This window comes from Channa argus, chromosome 1, assembly GCF_033026475.1.
Source record: "Channa argus isolate prfri chromosome 1, Channa argus male v1.0, whole genome shotgun sequence".
NCBI classification, from domain to species: Eukaryota; Metazoa; Chordata; class Actinopteri; order Anabantiformes; family Channidae; genus Channa; species Channa argus.
The window spans coordinates 30,894,144-30,906,570 of record NC_090197.1 but is presented as its reverse complement, the minus strand read 5'-3'; the positions used below and the strand labels follow the sequence as shown (position 1 = coordinate 30,906,570).

The following is a 12,427-nucleotide window of genomic DNA, read 5'->3' as shown; positions in this document are numbered from 1 at the left end:
ATTAGGGATATTCTGTTAAACTACTTCTCTTTAAACTATTGACTACAGTGATGATCCAGTGAGTCAAAAGCAAAATCAAAAGGAGACAAAATATGGGGATGTGACCGTATAAACCGGAGGGAAAAGCATAGTAGGAAAGAGATGAAAAGGAAAGATGATGAGAAAGTGGAAGACTTCTATCTTTTGTGATATAAATTATGCCTAAAGTGTTTTAAAGGAATCCAGAAAATTAAATAAAAATGACAGGAAATGAGTGCTGAGAGGGTATAATGGTGAAGAAAGCAGCACCGAATGAGAGCATAAAGGGAAGATGGCTTAGTGAATAGAAATAGAAAGATGCAGAATAGGAGAATAAAAATGTGGCAGGGAGGAGATAAAGAGGGAATCTTGGAAAGTGAGAGCAGAAGTTTGTAATTATAAAGAGGGAGCGAGAACAAATGAATCAGCATTGCTGCACTTGAATAATGCAACGGGGGAGCTTGCAAACATACAGAGGACAAGGGGAGTATTTCAAGCAAAGCTAGCTAGCAGGAACAGTGAGAGAGGGAGAAACGGGTTCAGTTAGAACATCTGTGGCTTATGGAAATGGCTCATGCTCAAAAGAGAAACGACTTCTGGTGAAAATGCTAATTTTACCTGACGCTGCATTTGAATAGTCTCACACGGCTATAAGAAACAACACCTCAGATTACTTCTCTCAACCTCTGGTTTCTTGTGTACAGGCCAGGATACACACAGTCTTACATAGCCCAATGTGTCTTTGAGTTTGTGTTTTCACTCTCACTTTGTAGACCGAAATGTATTATGGTAAGAAGATGTTTTGATTTTGAAAACGAGCAAATCAAGATAGAAAGGATCAAAAACAGGCTGTAAAGTTAACTTTGGAAGGCCAGCTCTCCAGAAGAAAACACTTGATTTCTTATTCTTGTCATCTATTGCCTGTTCTCTGCCACATTCAGTAAACAAAATAGGGTTTCAGTTTGGTGATTTTTAGTTTTCGTTTACAAGCACCGAATGCAATAACATGTCATTTTTAATTTGCACCCTGAAAGTGTTTTTGAATGTCACATCCATATTATGAATATAGACGCCTTTCTAAACACGATGAATGGTTTAAGAAAGAAAAGTCCATTCCTATATTACTGCTGACTTTGAAAGAGAAGGTGAAAATAGAAAAAGCAATCTATTAAAGCTATTTTGATTAACTATAGTAAAGTGTGAATGGAGAATATGATCTGAATACGTCTTTCAGATGCTTTGCTTTAAACCCAAATGTGTGTTGAATGTGTCACGTCTTTTATTAGAACATCACAAAAAAAGCACACGTCTAAGTGTTTACATTAATATAACTATACAATATTGATCTACACATCCAATGTCTATTAGCTATGTCGTTCAAAATCACTAATATACATTGGAAATATTGCTAATGTTTAGTGAATAATGAAATTGGGAAGCTGTCATGTTCTTGGACAGCACTTGGAGAAACATTTTGACATTTTTACCGTATGAACTATAAACCATATTAACACTAAATGTGGATTTTTCTAATCCACTAATCTTGCTTCTAAATTTGTAAATTATGTTGTCATTAGAAGTAAATGTGCAAATACACCAAGCACCATATATTGCTGATCAAACACATGAAATATTTGCATCCCTTTTCATTTAAAAAAAAAAAAAAAAAGACCTTCATGAACAAAACTTTCTTTGGTAATGATGTGAGACCAGATTTTTTTGCTGTGCCACATTCTGGTTTTACAGGAAAGTAAAGTGTGCACCAGTACCAAAGACAAGAAACATCTTGCAGGTTTTCTCTGTTGTAAAACGGGGAAATATTGTGGAACCAATTATAACCTCAACACTTTTTCTCATTTGTCTCTTTGTTTCACTGCGTCTGTCTCTTTCCTTCCACCTCCAGCTCAGAACTGCTCCGGTTTGAGGACATGTGCAGAGTGTCTGGAGAGAGCAGAGTGTGGTTGGTGTGGTGATCCCAGTAACACCGGTAAGGGCGTTTGCATGGAGGGCTCTTACAGAGGCCCCCTTAAGTCTGCAAATACCAGGGCAGCACCCAGAGAACGGGACAGACTGCGCGACAGGGACATGGTGCTGGATCAGAGTCTTTGTACATCTGATAGAGGCTACAACTGGGCCTTTATCCAGTGTCCAGGTGAGTGAACCGCAACACATATGCTAAGAGTTCACATGTTTATGTTACCTCTGTTGAGATGATTGTAAAATTTATGCTAAGATGTTTACATGCACATTTGATTGTACTGTGATTGAGTCACGCAGCCAAAACACCTCGTCAGTACAACGTACCATTATCCGCAAGCACAAAACTGTCTCCCAAATTACCAATCTGTCAGATTAGCCTATTCTTTAACAAACTGCAAGATTATCCTATCAAATAGCATTTACTGTTAGTAGGTGCACCTACAGTAATAAACTGGTGACTGAGTGAATCTTCTACTCTGTGTGTATAATTTTCTCGCAGCGTGTCAGTGTAATGGCCACAGCAGGTGTGTGAATGGCAGCGTGTGCGAGCACTGTGGGAACCTGACAGCAGGGACACATTGCCAGAGCTGCATGCCTGGTTACTATGGGGATCCCATCAATGGAGGCAAATGTAATGGTAAGTGCAAAGTTCAGAAGTTTATCAAAAAAGGAAAAGTCTCAGACACACTGATTTTTATTTGCTGCTCTGAAGACAAATGTGATTCAAATCCCCATTTCAGGTTATATTTCATATTCATTTCTGAATTATAGGAATCATGGCCCGTTCAATAAAAAGCCTGTCAAGTGCCAACTCTATTGTAATAGGCACAAACAAGCTGATGGGGGCAGTAAAGCTGTGAGTGTGACTTCTTTTTTTGGCAGATCTTGTAGTGACAGATGGAACAGTGGAGCAGAGAAAAAGGGGAAAGTGCAGGTATACTTTAGACAGGACTGTGGTCTGTAAATGTTTAGTTGAGCCTGTGCCTCCATTTATCATTTTCTAGTGAACAGAGAGGTTTGTCTTAGGGACGGGTGGTGCTGGTTAATGCATATGGTCACAGGGATGGTCACATGCTCTTCATATCCATATTTGTCTGTCAGCAGTTTGTCCATGCTTTGTTTTACTTGTATGGAAATAATCACAGCAAATCCCAGGGTTGATATTGTTAGCAGTAGATTATACTATATGTGTGAGTCAGATGATGGAATGCAGAAGCCACAAGAAGATGGTTTTGTGCATGTTGATTTGTAGGCTCAAGGGGCTTGGTGTAGATATATGAAGCTATATGATATTGGCCTAGATAGAGAAAAACATCATAGATAGTAGAGTAATGAATGAGTGAGTGACTGCTGGAGTGAAGGGGGGGAGCGGTGAGGTGAGTGGGAGGCACAGTGACATCAGTCTCGCTTTGACAGATGTGCGTTTTGGCTTGGCGGCAGTGTGACATTAAATCGCTCTTAATCATTTTCTTATTTCCTGAGTTGACTGGTGTCTGCATCCCTGGCGGCTTTTCGCAGTGAGCATGGCGCTGATAGATGCACGCCTCTCGTCGCCTCCATACAGGACAGCCTCTGTTGCACTTTATCCTCTACTTTGGCTTTCTGTACATTTGTTTTTTCCTTTTCTGGCTGTTATGCTCTCTTTAACATCCTTTCATTACATTTTTCCTGTTGTACTTTTTTGGGATTATGCCATACTGGTTATATTTTCTTGTTTTTCTATCCTTTCCCTCTTCTTCTGTACTTCCATTTTCTCTTTTTCCTATTCTCTTTTCCCTTTACTCTTTTCTTCTCTTTCCTTATAACCACTTTTCTCATTTTTCCCTTATTCTTTCTCTCCTCATGCTATTTTTCCTCAGCTTTATTTTTGCGATTTACCTCTGCGATTTATCTCTCCTGCTTATTTCTTTTCATCTCATTCAGTTTACATTCCTTACCTCTTTTCAATCTCATCTCTTTCCTTCATTGATCTTCCCTTGTTCCCTTTCTTCCAGCTTACCTTTTATTTCTTTACTCCTTTCCCCTCTGGCTTGTGTCATTGATCCCTGTCTCCCTGGAGCTTCTTTATTGGTTACATTGTCTGCACTAATCATACAGATGATCGTCCATTCACTTGCATTTTGGTTTTCCACCATCAGCCTGCACCTATTCCTGTATTATTCACTCTCCTACTTCCTCTTTACCTATGTCATGCTCTCTAACAGTGCACGATAACGGTCTTCAAATTCTCTGTTCACTTGTCCATCAATTCATTCATCCTTCTTTTTATCTTTATAAAAGGGATCACTAGATTTACCTTGGGCTAAACGGCTGGGAGGCAATGCTGTGTGGCCGATTAGTCCCAAATGACAGAGAGAGGCTGTTGTCTGTACCCCTTAACTTAGAAGGCTTTCGCTCATAGGGATTTAAAGTATGGAAGGGCGAGAAAGTCAGAGAGGAAGAGAGTAAAGCCATGTAGTTAGATATACAAGGTTAATATGACTGGAAAAGGACAGTTGTCCTTGGATTGAGAGACAATGAAGGAACAGAAGAAGGGATGGAGGGATGGAGAGAAAGATGGAGGACAGACAGAGGAGAGGGGAGTCTGTCCGTTCCCCTATCCCTGTGACAGATGATTAACTAACCTTGTCAAATCTGGATGAAGTGTGTCTGTGTGTGTGTGCTGGACATTAGTGTTCCTTTTCTCTGACTGTATCCTTCACCTTGTCCTGTGCAAAAGTCTAACACACAACAACCTTCAAAGCTGCAGCTGACGACATGGTGGAGGCCTGCTTAGACTTTTAGGCCCACAGAGGAGAAAACAGAATTTGTTTTCAGGAAGTGATGGGAAACTTGCTTTTATGCAGATCCTGGGAGCTTTTGTTACGACGACTTATTTCATTACAGCCGAGAGATTTAGTGTTTTCTAAACATTTTTCTAAACCTATAAATAAGGGGAAGTGTTGTGTTGCAGTGAATTTGGTTGCTTTGCAGAGAGAAGCATCCACACCTGGAAGTAGTACAACCAAAGTTGTGCCACTGAATGGTTAAGTGGTTTGTGGGTTGCTAAATGGCATATTAACAGTAGAGTGAGAGTAAAAGGAGTGTTCATGTGGATTCATGCATCTTTATCAGAGGGTACAGTTTGTGCTTTGTTACTCTGGCAAAATGTACCTTCTCAAATATATATCGGAGTCTTGTGTTGGTTTGTGATTCATTTTTATGACTAATTTGACATTAAACATTGGTTTTACTTTTTTTGAAAAATTGATGAGGATGTCCCAGTAACAGTATGCAGACTGTTACTATTCATGTGTACTTGTACTCATACTCTCCAGTACCACACCCGATACCACATTAATCTTGCGTTCCTTGATCAGATAGGCAGCAATGAAATTGTCTGTGGTTTGGAACTTAAGATAAGACTTCATGCTCTGCCAACATCTTAAGATCCAGTTGCTAACGTTCATTCTCATAAAGATTAGTTTAAGGACATTTTGAACTACAACTTTACCTGAAGTTTGTTTTGTTTAAGAGTTATTGTAGCTCCATCATCTTCTGCAGACTGCTGTCAGTGAATTTCCATTTAGCATCTCATCTCTGTGCTTTGTTTGTCTTACTTACTTTTTGTTCTTTCAGCACAAATTGCTGTTGCTCGATTAAGTTCTGTTTGGTGCCGTGTCTTTTTTGGCCAAAGAACAGCAAAAATATGTGAAATGCTGTTGGAATTGTGGGGTTGTTAAGCTCAGAGCTACTAGTCATCAGGTGTGTGCTTCTTCCAGACTGTCAGAAATCTGTGACAGTTTGCTGAAACTGTGTTTAACTTTTAAGTCTTTGAAAGTCTTCTGGTGTGTCCCCACTACTATTTGGACCACTTTCTGCCAGTTTCTCTCATCACCTTAAAAGTGCAGTGGATTGACGAGAATTTTATTGTGCAACAAGTAATACTAGAAGGACAATAGTTTAGTACTTGTATCGGTACTTTGTATTCCAATGAAAGTGCTTGTACACAGTATGGGGAAAAAGTGGTTTTGGGACATCCCTAAAAATGTCAAATTGAATTGAATTGTCCATCCATTGTCGATGACCTTATCCGGCGATCAAATGGTTTAATCCTGCTTTGAGAGTCAGATGTAAAACTTTCAAAATGTTCACCAATCTCAGTTTTAAAATTTAACGGTTAATTACGGCATATCCAATAACACATATTGTGAGTAAGTTTGTTTTGTTTTGTGTATTTTCACCAGTCTGTGATTTTAAGGTAATGACATTAAAAACATTCAGGAACACCTAAGTGTAAAAGCTCAAACTTTTAACATTATGAATAAATCAGATATGTAGAAGGTTTTAGTAGTACCCAAATAAAGGATAGTGGAAGTGGGAATCCTGAATGGCGAGTTTCAAAAAACATTTGTATTGGTGGAAAATCTGAAAAGTAATTAAATGTGAACAGTGGCTTTATAATAGTCGAAATGTCATAGTACGTTTTTATGTGTTCCTTTATTACTTGCTCATTTCTGACAATCATCATCTTTCTAGTGTATGATCAACTTAATCTTATTCTTCTAAAAACCTTCAAGAATGATTCTCCTGATGCTCTGGTTCAGTAAGATATCAGCAGCAGGCAGGCCTCTGTGTTCCTGTGCTGCCCTCTGAATTGTCTTCCAGGCACAACTTCAGCTTGTATTATTTTTTCATGGGCTTGTTATCTTGTGCTACCCAGTGCTTCAGCGCATAATGCTCCTCTGCCAACGGCACATCACGCTGAACAGTTTTATTGCTTCCATAAATTTTGCATGATTCACATCAGTGGCTCCCTGTCTCCATCTCGCTGTGATACTCTATCTCTCTTCACAGTACTTCACTTGTTCTTCTGGCTGTCTATGAAGACTCTCAGTCATGCTGATCATGTGATACAGAGAAACACTGCACAAGTCAAAGGTTACTTGAGGGTCTTTAGGACTACAGGAGACTTCTAGTGTTCATTAGGTTTTTCCAGCAGAAAAAATAGTCCATACTAATATAATATAGTCTATATTGAATATAAATAATATATGAATGAAAACAGCATTATCCCATCAAAACCTTACAGGAAAACAAAAGTGCATGTCTACAAGAGGTCAGTTATCAGGATAATTTACTATTACACTTGCTTCCCAACTTGCTTCCTCATCTCTGTATCTTGTCTCTAGTCTTAAAGTTTTGATGCACAGTTTCTAAGCAGAGTGTGAGAGCAGATGTTCTTTATTAGGTTTTGTTCAGGAGCTACATGCATTGAATTCTGTCTCTGCAAGAGCCTTATATTCTAGCAGCTTTAACCGGAGACTAGGAAGGTGTGTGTGTGTGTGTAAAAGCATGCTCATATTTGTGATTTTAAAGATGCTTGTGCATGTTTATGTACCTGTGGAGCCCTGTGGCAGAGTTGCAAACTACCCAGCATGCTTTGCGGTATCCTGTCATCTTCCCTCTGGCAGTTCTATTCCTGGTGTCTGACTGGTCAACATACTGACACACACAAACAAAAACACACACATATATCCACACACGTACATACAAACAGTGCTGTAAATATGATTTTACATGCGTTTTGAATTGTTTTTTATTTACAGAAAGTCCAGTGTTTTTAAATCTTTCTTCAGACTCGTGTCTTGCCTTGAATAAGAAGCTTTAAGACTGAGTACTTTTGTTTATGACTTTGCTGCTCAAAGGAACGCCAGCCAACATACATGTAACAAGACTACTGTATGTGCGATTATGTAAGACCAACAACGGGTCTGAATATACCAAAACAATGAAATGTCTATTAATATAAAATGAACATGACAACTCATTCACAATGAAGTGAATTTTGACACCTAAAATTAGTGTGCAGAACTCCGTACATGGAGACCAGAAGGTTAAGTAACACTGCATTACAGGCTTTCAAATCATCCCATACAGAGAAATGTAGCCTCTCACCTACTAAATTATGGATTACTGATGATACAATATTAAACAAAAGCTGTGAGTTGGGCAACCAGAGAGCAGTGATCCACATCTTTTCTTATGACTTATTATAGAGTATATTTAAAACACCCTTTGTGATACTGTAGTGCACTTAGGCTTTAAGTGATCAGTTTAAGTTTATTTTCCTTATCAAGCCTGAGGCAATGAAAACTCAGTAAGAGCTACTGTTCATACAATAAGTCCACCACAGTATCCACCTGTAGGCTCTCACTCCTGAGAGAAGTTTTTTAGTATTGTTCAGATCCACAGAAGTTGACCACACATTAAACAAATATGTAGATTTTTTTTAATTACTAGGTTTAAAAAGTGATTTATGGTCCAAGTATTTAGCATACTGTAACATTTAGCATTGGTATGTATAGTTTATAGGTCGTAAAAATATCTTAGCTAAAGAAGTATTTCATTTCCATTAGACTTCAAATATATAAAACCTATTTGAATAAAAATCTGACATGGGGAGTAAAATGACTTTCACCTTTAAAATTTGACAGTTCACTGATAAGATTCTGTTGTTTTTTTAAGGGCAAAAAAACCCTCTTTGTATGGAAATATGTGTGTGCTAGGGTATTGTACAGTGTTCTAAATACTTTTTGCTTTGTATCCCCCCTTTTGCTGACCTTCTGCAAACCATCATTAGCAGAACAAAGGCTTTGCCGTAAAATGTCTGTGGAACCTAACAATGAAAAATTAATCAGTTAAAGGTGGAAGGTGATATTGATGATGAGAAAAAATGCTGCTGATAAGCTCATGATTGATTGTAATAAGGGAATAAAGTAGTGCTTAGCAATACACTAAAATAGTGTTTTGAAGAACTGGATTTTACCAGTGTTTTGGGAACATTATGGGCAAAATAACTGAAGTTGAATATTTGCCATCATACAATGTTGCACTGCATTGAATTAGTATTTCGTAGGGCTGTGTAATTAACCAAATTTTGAGTTAAATTACAATTATGGCTTCCAAAGATTATGATAACAAAACAATCAAGCTATTGATTGTTGTGCCCCTGTCCATTTTATGATGATGCTCTCATTTTTTTTAACATAAATCAAAACACGGTTTCAACAGTTTTATTCTGTAACCATTAATTAGTAATTATAGTGTCCTAAAAATAACCTTTTAAACTTAAGTAGATAACACTGTTTTAAAAACAGACATTGAAAAAAAATATTCTACTGCAAAGATTTGTAGAATCATCATCATGCTGTTTGCTTAGTGGGTTGAAAGTTTGATTTGCCAAACTAACATAGATTCTTCATTGAACAAAGAGACAACTCTTGTTAATTAGCTGCTTGCTCCCAATGTAACAGCCATCTTAGTTACTGTGTTTGTTATACTTAAAAGTGTTTATTTTCTGTACAATTTGCTTTACAGACTATTTTTAATAGAGACCTCTGACATGCAACACACATGTAAACACGTAATGTCATTGGCAATATGTGAACATAATACCAATGCCATGTTTTGAAAATGAGGAACAACGTTACAAAAATATGCTGTTGTTGTGTTTCATAAAGTATTCTATATGGTTGTTTATAAATACATCTGCATCATCCATTATTAATACAGAGGCTACACTGTCATAAAGAAGACAAGTCACTAAATTGCTCATGCATTGACTCAGAAAATGTTGAATGGCTCATTTTTATTGTTTGTATTATGTGTGTATGTGCCAGGTAACCTTAAACCTGTACGTTGTAATCTTTGCTTGTTTGACAGAACCTTTTTTTTGCACAACATAAATTACATTATTATGTGTTACATCATTTGTGTGTATGCAGAGATTTCTTCTTAAGAAACTGAGTCTATTAAAAGTTCAGTTTTTTTTAAGCCCCCCCAAATTCTCATTTGATCCTAAATGAGAATTTGTGGAATTAGCCACTCAGGGGTATTTAGCAGCAGCAGAGAAGGACTCACATGTTCTGTGTGGGTGGTTCTGGATTCACTCACAGGCAAGTCTAACTCTGCAAAAAATAGGAGTAATGTTTAGCTCCACGAGGGCCCTTATTACCCCCCTCTGACCCCACAATATCGTGTTATCTTGAGTTTTATAACTCCCCAACCCTTGGGACTAATACAGCCCCAACTCTAGAAACAGATAAGAGGTTCATTGAGGATTGTTCAGTTTTCTCACTGACTTATTTGCTCATCTCTACCTGTCCCTGTCTCACACAGACACACAGAAAGACAAACACTTGAACTGAGATGGTTGCATTTCCACCTACACACAAACACACATTCAAATAACTTGACAACAGATGTCTTTTGTATTGTGTGTGTGTACGCGCAGAAGCAGTCAGGTGAAAAATTGTACTCTCTTCAGGGGGCTTGCGTGAGTCATGGGATATGATTTATATCAAATTTTTTGTTAAGAGACTGGGTTTCTCTTTTTATTGCAGCTTATTTTGTATTGTCAGCAACTGTGGTGTGTGATGTGCTTTCTCCTCTGTCCATTTCATTCACTTAAAAAAAAAAAAAAAAGATTCCCCTGCTCCTTTCACCTTTCATATCCACTTGCTTGATCTCTCACAGAATTGAGGTTACTTACTGTGTCTGCAGACTGTTAAATGACGAATGAGTCTAGTGCTTGTTTTACGTTAACATTTACTGGGCAAGTGGCTGAATTAATTCCCAAGTCTTAAGTTTTGAACTGTGTTTCAGTTTTAGGTACTATAAATTTGATCTAATGTTGAGTGAGACTTTCAAAGGCTTCATGCTGCTTTGATATTTACACTGAGTCAGAGGAGACAATTGTTGAGATTTTTACCTTTTGTATGCAATCACATAACCTGAGCATTTAAGACAAATTTGTTACATGTTTTTAAGAAAACATAACAGGTGTCATCTTAGCCACTTAGTAAAATTTGCAGCATTGATTGTCTTCTGCCTGTAAGTTTGTATTTTGAAAATTAATTTCATAATGAACTGTAATGGGAATCCCTTGTTAAAATGTTCAGGTTCACTGCAGTAGCCATAAGAATAAGAGCTAGTAAGTACAAGGAAACATTCTCATAGTTGTGAAAGAAATCTCTTCTGATCCTCCAAGACTGCTGTATTTAGCTTTTGAATATATTCTAATAGTGCTGACTTGGGGTTCTGGGCAGAAAATGTCTCTTTTTTCATTTTTACAATTGGATTATATACAGCACACTGACAGGGAATACCATGGAAGAACTGAAAGCTGGCTGTGATCGACAGGTGTCAGAACACAGTGCGTGACAGCTTACTGCATCTGGAACTGTGTAGCTGGGGACTGTCCTGAGTACTCAAGCTTGCCTCTGTTGTTGCTCAACAATGTATGAGCCATCGATAAAACAATTTTGGAATCTTGCTTTATTCCACACAACAATATTTGAATTTTTTGGATACAAAATTAAAAGTGCTAATATACTGCTGTTGAACACAAACTGTATGTAATCCCACTTTGGCAAAAATAAACATTTTGAACAGTGGTCATTGAACAAGCAGCAAGTAGCGAATCATCGGCTTTTTAAAGGATGCTGTTTACAGATATGGGTGTTGCAGTGGTGTTTAAAGAGAGGAAAAAAGTTGATGCAGTTCTCTGTTAAATAATTAAGTTGTTCTGTGAAATCTGAAATAATTCAAATTTATCAGCGGTGGTCTAGGAGATTGTGTTTTGTCTCATCTGTATTAATTTAACCTCCAATTTGACCTGTAAGCTGGGAGCTTGCTGTGTCTGTGTGTGAAGCTCCAAGCCTTCTGATGATTGTGGCATTTACTGCAGTCTGAAAACCAAAACAAAAGCAAGCTATTTAAGCCCTTAATTTTTTCTCCTCTGGCTTAGTTTCTTTCTTTTCTCTCATTATATCTGTCTCCACTTTCTTTCTATAAGTGCATGGATGTGGATTTTGCCTGTGTCCTTTGTATGCCTTTGTTGAATGCCTACTAAATCAATATTGTATGAACAGCAGGGTGACCTGAGCCTGTGCCAACACACCTGTGATTTGTCTAAAAGCCACTTTTTGTTAAGTCTCTGTTATCTCCCAAGCAGTTCAGTGTGCATCTCTGAAAAGGTTTTCTTTCTTGCAATAGGTCAATGTAATTTCAAGTAATAGATTGAAATTGTATTTTGCTATTGCGGCCGCCTTCACTGTAAACATCTGTTTTTCAAGTTTAAGAATGTCAATTCAACTTTCAGCCTGCTGACATTTAAATGTCCTACTGCAGAACCCTGTTTTTCTGCTGTGTGTGTGTGTGTGTGTGTGTGTGTGTGTGTGTGTGTCAAAAATGTAAATATTTAAAGCAGCACTTATGGTTGCTACCTTGTTTTTGCTCTCTGTACGAGATCAAAACAGGTTCTTTTCGCAGGTAGAGGAGGATAAGCAATAGAAGGGGTTATTTTCCTCTCATTATCTGTTGGTGCATTGGCTTTACCTTGACCTGAACACACCACTGTTTTATTACAGGGCCTGTCTCAGTGCCA

General features: G+C 37.8%; 1 protein-coding gene across 4 annotated transcripts in view; it reads left to right on the top strand.

Annotated features, from left to right (window-relative positions):
• The window catches only part of atrnl1a (attractin-like 1a), a 241,035-nt gene that overhangs the window by 81,612 nt on the left and 146,996 nt on the right, over positions 1-12,427 (top strand). For 3 of the 4 annotated variants that reach the window (XM_067512403.1, XM_067512412.1, XM_067512394.1), the window contains 2 exons: positions 1,922-2,170; positions 2,498-2,635. In XM_067512403.1, coding sequence (XP_067368504.1) covers positions 1,922-2,170; positions 2,498-2,635 — 387 coding nt within the window. The remainder of the gene's footprint in view (positions 1-1,921; positions 2,171-2,497; positions 2,636-12,427) is intronic. The other variant, XM_067512420.1, reaches the window with a different exon arrangement.